Source organism: Annulohypoxylon maeteangense (assembly GCF_022496945.1).
Source record: "Annulohypoxylon maeteangense strain CBS 123835 unplaced genomic scaffold GGS22scaffold_3, whole genome shotgun sequence".
Classification (NCBI taxonomy): Eukaryota; Fungi; Ascomycota; class Sordariomycetes; order Xylariales; family Hypoxylaceae; genus Annulohypoxylon; species Annulohypoxylon maeteangense.
The window spans coordinates 1561031-1578129 of NW_025953250.1; the positions used below are offsets into that span (position 1 = coordinate 1561031).

The window sequence follows — 17099 nt, forward strand, 5'->3', positions numbered from 1 at the left end:
CGTAAGAAACTGTAATTCTCAACATCGCTTAGTCCTGCTGAAAAAAAAAAAAAAAACATAGAGGACAAGTCTTCCTTGTGCGAGGTAACATCGCTATTTAGGGGTATCACGATGTCATCCCGGGACCCGGAGAGTGCGTGGCTCGCGCGTGACCACCACGTACATAGCCGAGCCCAGGTATACGGGAACGGGGTGGTCAGCACTTAATCTTCGTCGTCGACGATGCTACCGTCGATCTCTGGCTCACCGCGAACACTTCCAGCCGCTAGCGTGGTAGCGATGTTACTAGGCTCGACTGCGTGCAGGCGGCGAAGCGTTTAGGGGTTTGCGAGGCGTGGACCAAAGCCCGTCTTACATACATACCTACATGCCTGCAGTATCGGTTTTCACCGGTCGTGTTGGGTGCTGATTGATAGCCCTGTTTTCCCTGCTTCGCGATTTGTCGAGCCGCGGCGGTCTGTTTCTCATCGATCACGACTCTCGTATGATACAAGCACAAGGATCGATATTTCGAGGCTTTAGTGCTTTTTTTAGTGCGGTCTGTCGTGCGTGAACGGGTTGCGGGCCGATGTCTTGCTTCTCTTGTGCATTGGTGGCTCCTCGTTTTCTGTATGGGACTCGATGTCGTGCGTGGTTGATCGCAGCATGCGAACACCCTCGGATGGTTCCTGTGGGATTCGGGGTTTGGTGCAGCATTAGTCTCGTTTTTGCTATACCGTGCCGTGCTTGTGGAGCGTTGGGTGTGTTTTAAAAGGGGTAACTGTTAGCTTGGGGGCATCGTGGCGGGAATGGTGATGGTATGACTAAGTTACTAGGGGCTATGACTAAGGTTTTGAGGCGTTAATGGATACTTAAGTGACCTTCTAACACGATTAGAAATGCCAGTAGTAATATTCTTGTAAATCTATGAATAATTCCCTAGCACTTGAATGACGTCCCTAGGTACAATAATGCAAGGGGTTGGGTGTTAAGAATTTGCGAGAAATCGGTTGATACTATCGTCACTTATGGCTTGGGAATTGTGAAGGCTCAGTAACACGCCTGAATTCCTATTACATACATCTACATAATGTGTAGGTACTAGAGTATTTACGGCATGTAAGACCCTATAGCATGCAGACGAATGATACCGCATACTCATCGACCGGAAAGGTTCTAGTTGCAATACTCCTGAAAATACGTTGCACGAAATTTCCTATCATAGCTTACTTTGAGGTTTAGCAAGCGAAAGTTTTGAGGTCAACGTTGCCTCTGCCTCCTTCTCTATCCTGTCCAAGAGAGCACCGCACGTCGGGATGTCATGAATCAGACCAATGACCTGTCCGGCAGTCCAAACCTGTTATTCCTCGTGTTTAGCAAATCGTGACCAGGGGTAGGGGAAAAAAACGAGGATTGTGTCACTTACACCGAATTCAGCGTCTCCATTTATGAAAACTTCCCGGCCTCGCTTACCGCTTACATAAGGGGCGATCTCGGCGAATTCGCCCGTCTTACTCTCCTTTTCGATCTTCACGACCTGGTCCGTGACTTTGTTACGGTATAGACGCGTGGTGTTGGTCCACCTCCGCATTACCAAGGCCGTGTCGGTTTCTTGAGCCTGAACGATCTGCTCCTTGATCTTCTGGTGGATTGGGGCTTCAACGGTACACATGAAGCGGGTCCCCATGTTGATGCCTTCTGCGCCCAGGCAAAGGGCCGCGGCCAGACCTTGGCCATCGGCGAAACCTCCAGACGCGATGAAGGGTACCTTGAGCGTCTGACGTGCCTTACTTAGGAGGATGAAGTTGGTGATGTCCGACTCGCCCACGTGTCTACCAACCATGATGAGCGTTTTGTGACTAAGTTATGCGAACGGGCATATGATCCCGGTAACTGGGATCTGTTTAGTTTACTCACCCCGCGCATTCGAATCCATCTATGGAGAGAAAATCTACGCCTAGCTTGATGGCACTCTGTGCGTGCCTGATAGTAGTACATTTGTGGAGAATGATGATACCAGCAGTCTTCAGCTTGGATATGACTGGACCGGGGCTGTTACCTGCGGTCTCGACGATCTTGATACCTTCATCGATAACGATCTGGGCATAGGCAGCATAGTTCGGGGGGACCAGGGTAGGCAACAGCGTAATGTTGACGCCGAATGGGTATTTCGTCATTTCCCTACACCGCCGGATCTCATTTCTCAAATCCTCGGGAGTGGGCTGGGTGAGAGCTGTGAGGATACCCAACCCCCCAGCATTAGACACGGCAGCGGCCAGCTCAGCGTATCCAACATACTGCATACCACCCTGCACGACAGGAATTTTAATGCCCAGGCGGCGAGTCAGCTCGGTGTCGAAAGGCATCTCGACTTCGGGATTGGTGGCCTTATGTCAATCACCTTGATTTAAGTTGAGCCTGATAAATGCTGATAAACGCCTAGGCAGATATATGACAAGCCGGATAAGATGGCCGACAGACGAACGAGGTAGAAGGGATATATTGATGATATATTGAATGTAATATAGCAAATAAACGAACAAACCGAAAGACAAGCTTGATTGAAATAAGAGTTGACAACAGATCTTAGTTGACGCGGTTAAGGTTCTCAGAGACGTGTAAGATCACATAAAAGGGCGAAGAGATGCCGAGGTAAGTTAGATTCACAAGACCCACATTCGGTGTTAGGATCAGTTGACCTTGAATCGTATCCCCGTATTCCGGTCATGACTTCCACATTCCTGTCACTCACCGAGGGTTTCGTTACCCGTAACTTCCAATCTTTGTTACCTGTTACCGATTAAACCCATCTTAGACTTCCAAGTCAGGTGCCGGGTTAGCTTATTACCTCGTTACACAACGCATGTGTCTTGCACGTGCCGAATACTTCTAGGTTAGGTAAAGAATGGTAAGGGGTACTTGAACGGAATCCGGGGTTAACTATGACCGCCGTTCTTGGCAGTGGGGACTAGGTCCTTCCCCTTCCTCAGCTTCTCCAAATGCAGCCGCCGTCTTATTCATCTCATCTTATTAGTCGCCATCAATTATCAACACTTAATTTGAACTTCAAACAACGTCAGTTTCCTTACCTAGAACAGCTAAGAGCAATGAAACTAAGCCAATAAATGATTTGAGATCCAACATTCCATTCAAGATAAAACCCCTCATTATTAACAACAATTGACACTTCACTTCTCATCTTGACAATCACTTGTCCTTGATTTACTACAAGTTTTAGTCAACAATAGGTCCAATCTATCATTTTCCCGGTTTCGTGCACTTCGATCTAAACGCAGAATTGACCCGTCATTCGTCGCTCGTTAATCTGAAAAGATGAAGGGCGGCAAGGGGTTTACTGGATGACGGGTGACAAACCGAGTTTTCACTTCATGTCGTGTCATGATCCGTTTGTTCCGTGTAACGCTGGATATTTCGGCAGACTACCTGTTTAGTATCTATTCCAAGGTTCGCTTTGCTGGAATCCTGCGCTGCCCATGGCATGGCCTGCCGCATCCCTATAACTTTATAACTCAACGTTGGCTCAACATTGGCTCTCCTTCCCGAACGAATGGGCTGAACCCGATAACCGGACCTCCATACGAACAATCGCTATAGATTTCTCGATGTAGAATTCCCGACAGGGCTACGAAGTATGGCCTTTGGGCCTTTGAACCTTTGAGTACCAGCTGATTTCAGCAGCATAGTCAGCAGCATAGTGATGGTCTAAGAACCTGAACGTCACTATGAGGCGGCTGCGTCTTTTCGGACGAATAAAGTAATACTTGGCTGTTTAGGTGGGTAGGGACTGCTGCTGCTAATTTCCGTTTCTTAGATCTGACCGGAATTTGAAGGCGAATATTACACTCATGCTGACCCCCGGTGCAGGTCGCTGTACGAATCGTTCTACATGGATCCGGACATCTTGTTGATTTAGTGTCGTCATCATCGCGATGCTCTACTTAGGGAGTATGCTGTAATCTGTCTAGACCTGCTTGACTGTTTTTTTTTCTTCTCTTTTCTATGTTGTTTCAGTTCGCTCACTTACTGCCGCCCCCTGGTATGAGTCATCTTGACAACGCCGGGTACTGGCAAACATTTGCTTACAACCAAGCCTTCTTTCTCTAAAAGTACATATACGTTACTATACTCAATCAGACTCCTAACCCGGGGATGATCTATATGATTTCTCACATGAGGCTTCCGATCTGTCTAGCCCGGACATCCTTGCAAGCGCACCATCCAAGGTCTGGACAAAGCGTCTAAATTGATCTTCACAAGGATCTTTTACCCTCTCCATTATCGTGGAATACGTGGGTCTCCCCTACTCCTCCTAGTCCTTACCATATCTTCGGCCGAATCATATGAATTCAGAATTCTTGTCCTGAATTTCATATGTACGTAGAATACAGGGCTTCTACGTTCGTCTCTGCACTACGCAGTTCCACGTTGCCATGCTGTTCCGACGAACCATCCTGATGGGTCCGTCACTAATCAGAAATCACAACATCTTAAGCCCCCAGATAAGATCATAAACCCTCGTTTTAAACACGATTTCTTGTTTGACGGGTCGGGGACGTGCAGCAGGACCTGGGTACGCAGGGCTGATACATGGAGATAGCTCCAAGGAACCTGTACCTGCCCTATTTTTTGCCAGCATACATGATAGCATCATGTGAGCAGCACAGCGGTCTCCACCGGTAACTCAGAGGCCCACTGGTACCGGTGGCGTGCATGTCACATTTATTCCTTTGGCATTAGATTATGCGTGCTGAGACTCGGTATTCCGTCTAGATATGTTATATAAATTTCTCATCTTGGGGGGGCACGAATGCCTACTAATTTCCAGGTACAAGTCAACAAACCACAACGAGGACCATTCGTTTCCGGGATATGACGGCTTACAACCCGAAATAGCCAGTCAAACTTCGCTCGCGTGTCCTGGGCAAAGTAGTATCCTGTCGTCACAGCCGCCCTTCACACCGACTTGCTTGGCGGGTCGAATGGTCAATTCCAGACTCATTATGAGTTCATGGAGGCTAGGTACCTACCTATCGTCATATATGCCTAATAAAAAAACAGGATAGCTAAGTCGATCATCTTCAGCTCCTTTGACCAGTCCCGAGACGCAATGGCTGCTAGACTGTTCGCCTCAAACCCCTGCTTCAGCTTAAATCCTTCATCTGAAGTTGGGGGTTCTTCATGAGCAGCCACAAACGAGAACCGTAACCACATTCGTCATCCCGTTCAGTTTATGCCTAACTTGTTACCGAATGCGCCAGCCTAACTTTTCTTCAAGAGTACGGAATGCTAGATATTCTCAAAACAGGCCGTTGTCCTTATGCGACCGACCGTTCCTCGATCGTTCTGCATGCTTGTATCTGTCCCAACCAATCACAGGTTCAAGTCCCGATCAATTGGGTCGAAATTTGGGGGTAAGGTCCCTGATGGATCCCCCTGCCGGGGAATAAAATAATAAAAAAGCAAACATCAACAGCACAGCGCAGCAAGCGAGAAAAGAGGCGTTTATGGTTGTCACCGTTGCGTCAAGAAGACAGTGCATTGAATCGGGCAGAAAACAACACAGCATGGCCTAATAAAATGACTCCTCTCTACCCTGCAAACTTTGCTCTTAGACATCTAGATAATAGGTACCTAGTAGATACTGTATGCGCGATGCAGTCGGCCTCTGATACGACCGGTAGGCAGTATCAGCGTGCTCGCGGCATTCTGTTCGACGTTGAGTGAGTCGGGCTGTGTTCCAAGGTTACAAGGACGACTCGAGACTCGGGGATTTTTCTATTGCTCACAACTGCCAGGATGCCACAACGGCAGCAGCTGTCCGTCGTGGCGCGGCTCAACCACGTTGTTGGGTCTGAATTGTCACGCAATAAGTCAAGGGACTTCTAACGCTTGGCCTGTGGAATTGGCCTCCTGCCTGTCCCGAGCCTACTATTCATAAACGGGCTACATCTATCGTCTAATTGGAGCTTCCTCAAGTCTCGGGTTGAGACAGATTGTTCAGGATTGAGTCGGCCACCAAAGCGCTTGGTTGTCATACAGCCGCGTAATAAGGTGCATACAGAAACTGCATACAGAAACTGCGCACATATCAACTACCACCTAGGCTGCTAGGAACCCACGGCAGCGCGGTACCACTCATTACCACTCATTTATCAAAATATCTCCGAACTGGGGAAGTACCTAGGGGTACTATGACATTGGCTGCTACGTCAAAGCTTGACAGCAATACATCAGCCCTTTTCTACGCATACATCATAGTACTATGTACTAGGCACTAAGGGTAGCCCTGGAGCTATGCGTTTATTGCTCGCATGCTCTCATCAATGTTGCAGGAAGCTGTCATTAAGTTGTACCCACGTACGCCCCGCGCCCGATTTGGCTTGTCGATGGTACGGTATTCTCTCGTTTTCTTTTTCCATCTGCGTCGTTTCAAATACTGCTTTTCTTTATGTGTGTACCATGCAGCTTCTCAGCCTGCATCTACGTTGCATGTATTGTATGCACATACACCCGTCCTTCTTTTTTTTATCAATAGTTTTTACCATACCATACCTAGCTCTTTTTTTCTCCCCTTGACCTACTCGGGGTGGGTCATAGATGGATTGGATGTCTATCATATTGTCCACTTATATTTTTCTTCTTTTTTATTTTACGGCTCACCGGCCCTCTCACCTTTGGGGTTAGTTAGCATCGATGTTACCCGAACGAACACCTGCACAGTACCCGGCTACATCGTTTACCCCAGAGCTCCTTTCTCGTCTCGCAAAGTACGGAAGATGGAGGTCGACGATGGGTCTTTTTTTTCTTTCTCTTTCAGATAGGGGGGTGAAAACGAGAAAAGAAAAACAATCCTTTAATCTATCTCGATATGTTTGCTTGATAAGTTTCCTACCTTGGCCCATTGACCCTAGTAAGCAGTTGGCTCTGGTCGAGAAGGAATCGGTAGGTATGTGGTAGGTACGGTATGCCTCGATTGTAACTTATAACGGCAACGAGAATTGTGTCGTTTATTTTCCTACTTCATCCTTCTCTTCCACCACTTCTAACGCCTCTCTCTACTACGAAACCTGCCGTCCACCCACCACGTACGTACACATACACGATGCATCATGCCGTCTTTGCTGCCGAATAATTTCCCTTCACAGCCGTACTGTACCGTTGCGCAAACAGCTAGAGAGCCGCTAACTAATCCTTTCCTGCCACATCACCCGTCGCCTCGTCACAATTCGCGGTTTTGATCTCACTTGCCATTCCCTTCATACCTGCCTATGCCTGTACGTAGATAATATCTTTCGTCCATGCTGCTGGTCGTGTCTCTCCCTGCCTAATCGGGAAAAAAACGAGAACAACGATTATACTTCGAATATATAAGGTATTTACATTGCCCGATCTCCCACCTAAGCGTTGAGGGTTGGTCTGTCTATTCTCTCATCCATATCGTACCACCTCAAAGAAAACACTGGCCATCTACCTACTCTGCTACGTCGCAAAGCATATATCTCTTTTGGTTCGAAGTGTCAGCTTCTCTCATTACCTTCTCCGCGAGACTTTATATCCAATCATCATCATCATCATGCCGTCCTCACAACAGCAGACCTCGAGCACGCCGTGGCAGGACCGGTTGGCAGGTGGGACATCAAAACTTTCACATGGGACTTGTAGGAGTACGACTAACTTTTTTTTTGCTTCGCCAGAGGTGTGTCGTGAATACCAGATCACGGCTCCTCACTTCCAAATAGTGTCTGACCGACGAGGTGAGAGAGAGACCATGTCCAGTTTTGTTTTATTCTCTTGTCAGTGTCCTCTCAATTGGTGGGTTAACTAACCGGGCTCGTTTTTTTTCTTGACGCGTAGGCGGTCGCACCGCCTGGTCCAGTATAGTTACCGTATACGGAAAGCGGATCGAAGCGCGCTACTGGTATGATGGAAGAAACATCACCAACGCCAGGGAGGATGCCGCGGAGGCGGCTCTAAACTGGCTCTCGACCCAAGCGAACTTGAACTCGAACTGGTAAAGAAGCGCGCTTCCTCGGACCTATCACCGACCCACGGTATTCTACTCGATATTGTTTTTGATTTCTGTTTGTTTGACTTAAGGTTCTTCGACCCGAACATGCGTGACTCCTTTTTTTTATTTTTAATCTTTCGCCCTCCAAAAACTTTCTCCTTCCCAATTCGCGCGAATTGATTCACTTCAATACCCCCTATTTTACCCGACGATGGTCTTTTGCGATCATGTCTCCTCGCTTTGCACTTGAACTTCCTGTTCTGTACGATACTAGCAAATCGGAGTTTGGGAAAGGATTTGGCAGCCCCACGGCAAGGAGACGGAAAGGAAAGAAAAAAAAGAAGAAGAGAGAAGGGAGAGAGCAATTACATCAGCATTCTTATGGATTCGGCGCACGTTCCTGCTTCATTGATTGGTTTCCAATGGACGACAGAATTGGGGATTTAGCATTCCGGTCCACCACGCGCATTTTCAGGCAGCAAAGAGACATGTTTATCACTACAACCAGGGGGGGGATCATCACCAGGACAGGAACACAAAAGCAGGGGTTTTATTCGGGAGGACCAGGCGCAGGACATTTATTGATTCGCCATATTTTGTCGTTTTTATTTTCCAGAAGCGAATCGCGGGAGGGATTATTTGTTAGTGTGTTTTTTGCTATCGTTTTCTTTCCTTCTCTTCGTGGCTTCAATTTTTTTCTGGAGACATCATTTTTTTTGGTTTTGTTGTTTGAAATGATTACAGGACGGACGGTGGGAAAAAAGTAAAAATTCGGGTTCCTGAGACAAAATACGATGGGCATTTGGTCCCCATCGATTTTCTATCAAATACGTGTACGCTTCTTAGGCTACGAACATGGGATTCTGGATTTTGTTGGGCTTATGGTCAGGGAATAGGGATTAAGACATGCGAAAGAAGAAATCGGAGAAGGAAGAATAAACAAAAAGGAAAAAAAAGCATCGGCTCGTTTTAGAAAGACCGGGAGAGGAAAATTCGGAATTGCGATCAGTCTGATCGAGGAGTAGGTAATGAATTATGTCGATCTCCTACAGGAAACTTGGGTTTAATTATCGTTGTTCTTCCGTCGATATTCTTTTTTCAATGGAACTGAGAAAGATAAATATCCGAATTACTGAATTCCCCTAAATGACGTGATGCCCGCGCTCTTGTCGAGATATTTTGTATGAGCTATTGCGTGTGTGAATGTTCCTGCTTACTGTAGCATGCCATGCGTATGCACGCACTCCTGAAATTCGTCTGATAAAAAGAAAACGAAATACGCAATGCAACACCAGCCAGGGACGGGGGCGCAAGCTACCTTAGCAGCTTACCTACCTGCTACCCTACCCTACTGGACACGCTAGAGCCCTAGCATATCTTCATCGAGCATCATGTGTGCCGGTGCCGGTGGCCGGAAGGATCGCGTTGGGGGTAAGCATACATATTGTACCTTGAATAAGGTAGGCGTCGACCGCAGACGTCCATCGTCAGCTTATAACAAAACACACCAAGGACTACGACCTCCCGGTTTCAAGCTAGGTTCGGTCTGGTCAGGTGTACATCTGTTACGCCATCATAGATCTGACCCCAGGCTTAGACGATCCAAAAGGAGGTAAGCTTATTAGATGGTAGCCTCAGGAATCCCTACCTAGGTCCGACCGGTGAGGGCTCCACGGTCTTCGTTAGATAGATAGGCGGGCAGCTGTCATCTGGGTATGTGACCATACGGTCGCATGATTAGCGCTCGCTGCCGACGTCCGCATCAACCGTAGGTGGTACAGTATCCGAAGGATGCGTGAGACTGAGACAGCAGTCCAAAGCGTGGAGGCGCCTAGGCGGCACAGCGCAGGTTCGACGAAGGTTCGAGACATGGAATGTCTTATAGAATTATGTCCCAACTCGGGATAGCTGGACTTTGAAAACGCATACCTTTCGGATAATAGGGTAGGTCGATACGACGTCGTTCATACGATAGGAACTATTAGGAAGCAGAGAACTCCAAAGAACCAAACTATCTAGCATAACCGGAGGGCGGGCCGGATCCTAATATTCGGATTCCTCTTCAGGTCGTCGTATCGTTCTCACGTATTAGCTATTTGGGTAGCAGTGGTGGACACGGTGGGGTTAACTATTAATATGTAGCCCTGTTACAATCCGCCCGCTCATCACCCGCGTGGGGGAAGGATGGGGGATTTCGGATCTTGGACAGTGGATATGAGGGTAAAAGGGCTTCCAGGGATCATTAGTCACCAATAGAACGGTTCTAGATTGACGAACTATTATGTATGTGTGGGCTTGTTGCTAAAAGAAAAGGGTGAAGAAAAGAAAGTTGAGTAAACGAGAAATGGAAATAAATGAACAGAAGAGTTGGAGATGATAAGAGGAGATAAAAATATCGACAGAATATATTGGACACATATTGGATGCTGTTGGACGAAAGTTGATGCTGCATACAGTATATTGACTGCATTCGTAAGGGGGCTGACAAGATGATTGAAAGATTGACGACAGCTAGAACCCCTGAGATAATGTAACGATGAAGATGTGGCTCGATTCCCGAGTGGCTGTGATAGCTAATTGTGGCTTCCTACTTTTCCCTTAACCTCGGAAGGAGCTATGAGGGGTTCCGAGCTCTTGGCGCTATTGATAAACAGATAAGGTATTATGTGGCTCGTGCACGAAATCGGATTAATTATGGGTCTTCACATTACCCGAATTGATTATCGGATAACATTTTTTGCTGAAGCTCTATCAATTCAACGAGGGGGACAACAAGGACGACGAGATCGAGGCACTAGAAGCCAGTACGGGACCTGATATCGATGCGCCGAAACCCAACCCCGAAATAGACGCTATGTCTTGTAAATTGACTCCCCGGGGGGCCGCCGCCGCCGCGCGAAATCTCAGCATCCGGACGCGACTACCACACACATTAGCGCTACAACGAATAGCCCGGTCGAGCAAGGCACCAGCACAACGGACGCCATTCTTAATAACGAGACGTGGGCTTTCAGATGACATCAATTCGAGACCACCGCCACCAGGCGACAACTCCGACCTACCCCCACCACCACCTCAAGAACCCTCAGAACCCTCAGAAGTCGCAGCGCCGGGCGAGTACGTGCCCCGACCACCCGAGATCTTCGCGCAAAACTTCCTCAACGAAGAGGCCATTGCGGCGCTCCAGAAGGCCTCCGAGGGCTACAACGTATACGACGAAGAGGCCGAGGGTCTGCTATTCGACAAGCCCGAAAAAGTCGGCAAGAACGAGCAGCTGCAGAACCGATACCACCCCGTCGTGGATCAGGTCACGAAGCTTCTCATGAAAGACGGGAAGCTCAGCAAGGCGCAGAGAGTACGTTTCCCCACCCCATTCCCTCTACCCCCCATGTCCCCTTTCCACCACCACCTATTCGACGCCCCGATTCCGGGGACATCACCATTTCCCTTAAAGAGAGAGAAGAAAGAACGAAACCTCAAAAACAGACAGCAAGCTAACACATCACCAGCACATGACCCTAATCCTCAACTACCTCCGCACCAACCCGGCCCCCAAAGTCTCCCCCCTCCGGCCCCTCCTCCCGGGCTCCCCACCCCCCTCCCAACTCCCACTAAACCCTCTCCTGTACCTAACTCTCGCAATCGAGTCCGTCGCGCCCATAATCCGCATCGCATCCATCAAAGGCGCCGCCGGCGGAGGCCACGCTCTCGAAGTGCCCGAGCCACTGGCCGCGCGTCCGCGTCGGCGAACGGCGATAATGTGGATAATAGACGCGGTGCTCAAGAAGCGGGGGACGGGGTCCGGACGCGCGCAGTTCGCGACGCGGTTCGCGCAGGAGATAGTGGCGGTTGTTGAGGGGCGGTCCGGGGTGTGGCAGAAGCGCGAGGCGGTGCATAAGCTGGGCACTGCTTCGCGGGCTAATTTGACGCATCGCGCTGTTACTGGTGCGAAGATGGGGAGGTCTGCGAAGTAAGGGGGACTTGGTTGTTCTTCTCTGGCTCGCTGGCTGTGGGGTTTGGTGGTTGGGTTGTCAACGAGGTGGATTTCTTGTCTATGCGTTGAGATGTGTAGGTAGGCTTCTGAGCTATGTAGGTACCTACTCTGCGTCGAGATACGGAAATAGACTTGTGTATAAAGGAACTGAAGACGATGAATGTATCGCTTGCTACTTAGTGATTTTGTGATGACTGATGGACGTGCCTTGGACTCAAGCCTTGAAGTTTGACTGCTCCATCCTGTAACTTAGATCGCCTAATAACATATTGGCCTTGAGGAGAAGTTAAAAAGAAGGCTTTATCCGACGGTCCAATTTTAGAAATGTGTTGCTACAAGAGACGAAATGAGAGAAGAGGGATGAGTAGGTGAGTAGAAGTTGTCACGGCAACAAGAAACATTTCGTGAATGTCATTGAACATAATTGCTTCAAGTCTATCGCTAGTGTAATTGATATTCGACCATGCGCGCTAATCACTGCGCAATATATATATCTTTCTGCATTTCCTATTCCTCCACTATGCATGCCATCATCCCTCATAAATCATACGAAGAACGAGAACCGTTGGCATCGTTTTCGGATGACGTAGTCTGGACTTGTGTCTGAATTGCATGGTAAATGAGAATGCATAGCTCTCTCACTATGGTTGCGCCCGTCTCAAAAGTACACCCCCCTCTTTCCTGGAGTGGACATTGGCGTCCCAGGTATCAGAGTGGCGGGCTTTCTAGAGGGTGTGGTAGGTCCAACTGCTCCATCAACTGGCGGGGTGTCTGTCCTGGAGAAAGTCCCTCCTGGGCTTACCCTAGCCGGTGGCTTGAAATTAGAGGCGACGCCTTTCGCATAGATCTCTTGGAGCATGGTATCGAGAACTCCCGCCTCGTCAAATTCCTGGTACTTGCGGTATAACTTCAAAGCAGTTCTAGCATCTTCAATAGAATCGTGAGTACTTTGCTGGATATCTTCTTTCAGTAACGTGTGTGCGAGGAACTGCAAACTTAATTTCCTGAGTCGCTCCTTGATGAAGAAAAGGTCACTCGTGTCGATTACTTGCGCCTTTGGCACGTGGATGTTGATTACTCGGAAATCCTGCTTTAGCCCGTGGCCTAGGAACTTGCACCCGAGGTTGAGTAGGATCCATATCTTTTTATATGCTATCCTTAGCGGCACGAGGTTGTGACCTCTCTGCTTTGCCATGGTTAAGTCCAAATCCTCGGGAGTAATTCCGGAGTAAGACGTTAGGTAGTCGACCACCTTCTCCTTGATAGTGATATAGTCGTCAATAAACGGGGCACCTTCGTCCATACCTCCACCTCGCACAATAGATGTCCGGGCCAAAGCGTGTACGGTTGGTCTGATGATTTTGGAATCTCCGTCTGAATGCATTTCCACCTCCGGTTGCGAAATCTTCACGAATTCCGTATCTATCGCGACTATTGTATTTGGCCCAGCTGGCTCAGTCTGCCTATCTAATGTTTGATACGTTTTATCTGCTCGATCGGCCCTGAAAAGTAGTTAGTAGAATGATTAGGGCATGTTAGGGTTGAGACTCACTGAAGGTCCAAGTAGAGCAATCTAGAGTCTAAATTGTCCTTCCAAGTAGAATCGAGCTGGTTGTTGGCAGACTTCACTTGATATGTAATGACGGACGGTGTCTTCCATGATGTATTGAATGTCAGTGCCTCCTGAGGTGTAATCGGCTTGACATGGAAATCGTTGAAAAGATACCACTGGCTCTGACCAGGAGCTGTTGGAGCGGAGTGTGCGACTGGGATCAATGCATTAGCTTCTTTACTGTTCGAAAGGTGAGATGGGAAGCGTACTGTTTGCCATGGCCACAAGATGAGACCTCTGTTGTTGGCCACCTTCAATGTTCACGGCTAAACCGGTTAACGAATAAACTGTAATGTTATGTATTCCTCGCTGCAGATGCAACTTTAAGTCTTCACCCTCGAAACAAAAGAATTGGCCATTATCTACTATGACGCCAATTTCTTCCGGTAGCCACCCAGGGGTGGCCCAAAGTCGTCGGTGATCGTTATTGTTGATCGCAGTTGTGAGCATCAACACAGTAGGCACTCTGTGTATGGTCTTTCGGGTTGCCAAAGTCTGGTATCTATGACAGCTGTTGCACCAACCCTTATTAGTAGTTTCTCTTTCGACGCTCATCTTCAGCACTTGGGAAAACGTAGTTGCACGTATTCTCGGGTTCCTGTGGCCGGTTTTCTGTTTCAATTAGTCTTTATAACATCGAAGACGTGGTAAGAATGTTATAATTACGTTTTGCGGGTACATCAACTCATTCACCATAGTATGATCGGCCTTTGTGGTTTCACTCCTGCAATTCATACAACGAATGGAACTTGTTGCAGTCGTTTGGAATAACTATAAATATTAACAGAATGACCTTATGTTTCGATAGCGAATATGTTTACCTCTTCAAATACCCCAGGGCGAGGTGTTTCTGCAGAATATGGTTGGGAATTCTGAACCATCAGGCTATAATTCTGGGTTGTCTGTCGGAGGAGGAACCTAGTCAACTGCTGCAACATTACAGTCCGAGATGCATGAGGCTCTTCCTCGAGCAGACCCAGCTTCCCCGCTAATGAGCCCTTATTAGCTTAGTTATGCAAAATGGAAAGATGAACAATACGTACCTTCGGGATGATAGCTGAGGGTCTTGGTGAAGTTAGATGCCTGACAAGCCTCTCCTTCGGCTTTATAGAGCATGTCAAAGAGGAATCCCAGTTCGCAGAGGAGACATAATTCGTCAACGCAAGCTGTTGCCGCATGCTGGAGGGCAACGTTCCGGATGAGGGGGGTATAATGCATGACCTGCAGTAGTGGATTTGCATAGGCATTAACAATATGATTTTGCAATCCAGAATACTGTGTCTTGTTGAAATAACTAGATTCTACATTAGCCTGCCCTGAAGAAGAAAATTGAATTCACATACCCGAAATCGAAATCGTCAATACCAAACTTGCTATACTTAATTTCAATGTTTTGGTATAACTCCGGGACCTCGATCTTGAGACTTTCGAGCTTTGTGTCTTGTAAAACCTGGGGGAATTCGGGGATGACTTCCTCGGGCGCTGGTGTCCCCGCTGGAGATTTGGCCGCCTCTCTTGCTTTTTCGCTCAAGAACTTGGGTGGTTTAAGAGAGCTTTGGAGGTTCTCAGTGCTACGCGTATCCTCAACTTGGTTCCTCCTTAACGGTCGGGTATTCTTGCCGAAGTAACCCCAATCTCTCTCTTGGAGTGTTGTTAAGAATTGCGCGTCGATTTTGACTGGAGGTGCTCCAATCTCCGTCACCATATTGCTTGGCCATGCAGATAGCAATACTTCTCTATAGTACGGCATACCGACAGAGCTCAATGGTCTAATATTAAATGAGTAAACATTTCTATATGATTTATATTGATCGTACTCACATATCAGGAGAATCAAATTCGATCCGCGGCCCGGTACTTGAATCAGCGGTTTCAATAGGCGTAGGAAATTCGGCGAAGTGAATCTTATTGGGAGATCCCCAAAGGTGGATATAACAATCGCCGTCCGCCAGGGCGACAGCCTCGCCTGAAGAGGCAATTTCTATCATAGAAAAGTAGGACAGACTATTCGCTTGACGCACATTGCTAGTGTTAGGGTTCATTAGGTCAACTACATGCATTTGCCCAATTTGTGACATGACAATGCTTGTAGTAGACATCCGAGGATGCATACGGACATAAGCAGCGCCGGCTGGGAACGGAATAGGGGACATGGAAATCATATTTTTCAGATCGAACACGTTGACGAACGGGTCAGGCATGTAATTGCCCCCGTGCCTCATAGAGTACCCGCAAGTCACTATAAAATCGTGTTGCGCGTCCATATCATTAATAGCAGCCGTGTGAGCATTCCAGACCTTAATGACTTGGAAGCTAAGAGAGTCAATAATATGAACGGCGCCAGTAGGGGTTGCGGCGCATATGTATCGACTCCTTCTCATGATTGTGTACTTATGGTCAGTCGGAATCTGAAAGCAAATGTTAGTCATATAGCCTTACTCTTGCGACATTAGTAGATAGTACCTGCTTAGTAACTTCACCCTTATTGGTGTCAATAACGAGCATCTTGTCTTGTTCGCCAGCAACCAGGATTTCGGCGGTGCCCTTTGACGTGAAGCTCATACACCGCAGTTCTTGCATATCGTCGTGCCTGCCATTTCCCCTTAATAAGTATTTTCATAGAATATTCCCACTCATGAAAAGGCAATCCTACCTAAGCGACCATAGAGGCGGTCCTCTTCTCAACGCCATATGTACCACACGGGACCCGAGGGCTATAACACCCTTATCATTAAATAATATCTGTCGGACCGGGCCATCTTGGGAGGTGTGGGCCTTGAAGGAGGTATACGGCTGTAGCTTCGTGCCGTAAAACGAACATACCCGGCCCTATCCGAACTATTAGTATATCTTTTAGGGAAGCATAGTCGAATCGAAGGTTCGTACGTATTCATTGCCAGTCCATAGAAGTTCTTGACTTGTATCGAATGCTAGAACCGTGACAGGCGTTGGCATTGCCCGCAGACCTGGTGGCGGGAACGGTATGCGCGCAACCTATGGAGTAGAAATATTGTCAGCCTTGCGCTCTATCATATCATACATCTTTTGCGACAAGATCTCAACAACGCTGCAGGTGTCCCCCGCCTACATTTGAATAATTGAGGATTCGTGCAGTAGTTATTACTTGCCTCGTCCCAATCCCCGTCCATTTTGGCGGGCTTATCATCGTCGAATTAATACCATTAGTGGAGTATTTGCCTTCCAGGTTGGAAGCTCGAATCGCGCGTCGCGTCTCTAAAATATGGGAAGAGTAGAAGTTGGATGTATGTCATTCAAAGTCACAAAGTTCAAACTTATCCCACTTTCGATTCAAACATTTACGATAGTGATTGGCGCTAGCGAATACGGTACACTTTATTTTCTACCGTATCTGCGCTTGCCAAGAAATACGGATACGGTAGTCTAATTAGCCGAGAATTTTCCCAAACTTGTCCAAGTTCAAGGTTTCGAATCCACAATCCAAGCTGGATTACATAATCTCAGTT

General features: G+C 47.8%; 5 protein-coding genes across 5 annotated transcripts; 3 read left to right on the forward strand and 2 right to left on the reverse strand.

The window, feature by feature from the left end:
• Window positions 1-981: 981 nt before the first annotated feature.
• GGS22DRAFT_155226 (uncharacterized protein) lies at window positions 982-2665 on the reverse strand. Its single transcript, XM_047960170.1, has 3 exons — window positions 1897-2665; window positions 1406-1811; window positions 982-1336 (listed from the first exon to the last, which is right to left on the reverse strand). Exons 1-3 carry the CDS (start codon window positions 2343-2345, stop codon window positions 1199-1201), a joined length of 993 nt encoding a protein of 330 aa, XP_047821997.1. The 5' UTR covers window positions 2346-2665; the 3' UTR covers window positions 982-1198.
• Window positions 2666-6049: 3384 nt separating this feature from the next.
• On the forward strand, window positions 6050-7006 carry GGS22DRAFT_94055 (uncharacterized protein). Its single transcript, XM_047968478.1, has one exon. The coding sequence runs from the start codon at window positions 6312-6314 to the stop codon at window positions 6819-6821; it is 510 nt and encodes a 169-aa protein (XP_047821998.1). The 5' UTR covers window positions 6050-6311; the 3' UTR covers window positions 6822-7006.
• Window position 7007: 1 nt separating this feature from the next.
• On the forward strand, window positions 7008-8125 carry GGS22DRAFT_94065 (uncharacterized protein). Its single transcript, XM_047968479.1, has 3 exons — window positions 7008-7628; window positions 7695-7754; window positions 7855-8125. Exons 1-3 carry the CDS (start codon window positions 7574-7576, stop codon window positions 8013-8015), a joined length of 276 nt encoding a protein of 91 aa, XP_047821999.1. The 5' UTR covers window positions 7008-7573; the 3' UTR covers window positions 8016-8125.
• Window positions 8126-10716: 2591 nt separating this feature from the next.
• On the forward strand, window positions 10717-12339 carry GGS22DRAFT_155236 (ribosomal protein S7). Its single transcript, XM_047960171.1, has 2 exons — window positions 10717-11363; window positions 11518-12339. Exons 1-2 carry the CDS (start codon window positions 10863-10865, stop codon window positions 11980-11982), a joined length of 966 nt encoding a protein of 321 aa, XP_047822000.1. The 5' UTR covers window positions 10717-10862; the 3' UTR covers window positions 11983-12339.
• Window positions 12340-12373: 34 nt separating this feature from the next.
• Window positions 12374-16909, reverse strand: GGS22DRAFT_155238 (ubiquitin carboxyl-terminal hydrolase-domain-containing protein). The gene is made up of 12 exons (XM_047960172.1): window positions 16743-16909; window positions 16501-16608; window positions 16268-16443; window positions 16078-16204; window positions 15436-16022; window positions 14958-15383; window positions 14658-14908; window positions 14436-14602; window positions 14281-14385; window positions 13824-14226; window positions 13555-13768; window positions 12374-13504 (listed from the first exon to the last, which is right to left on the reverse strand). The coding sequence occupies exons 1-12, from the start codon at window positions 16761-16763 to the stop codon at window positions 12661-12663; spliced, it is 3429 nt and encodes a 1142-aa protein (XP_047822001.1). The 5' UTR covers window positions 16764-16909; the 3' UTR covers window positions 12374-12660.
• Between the last annotated feature and the right edge of the window lie 190 nt (window positions 16910-17099).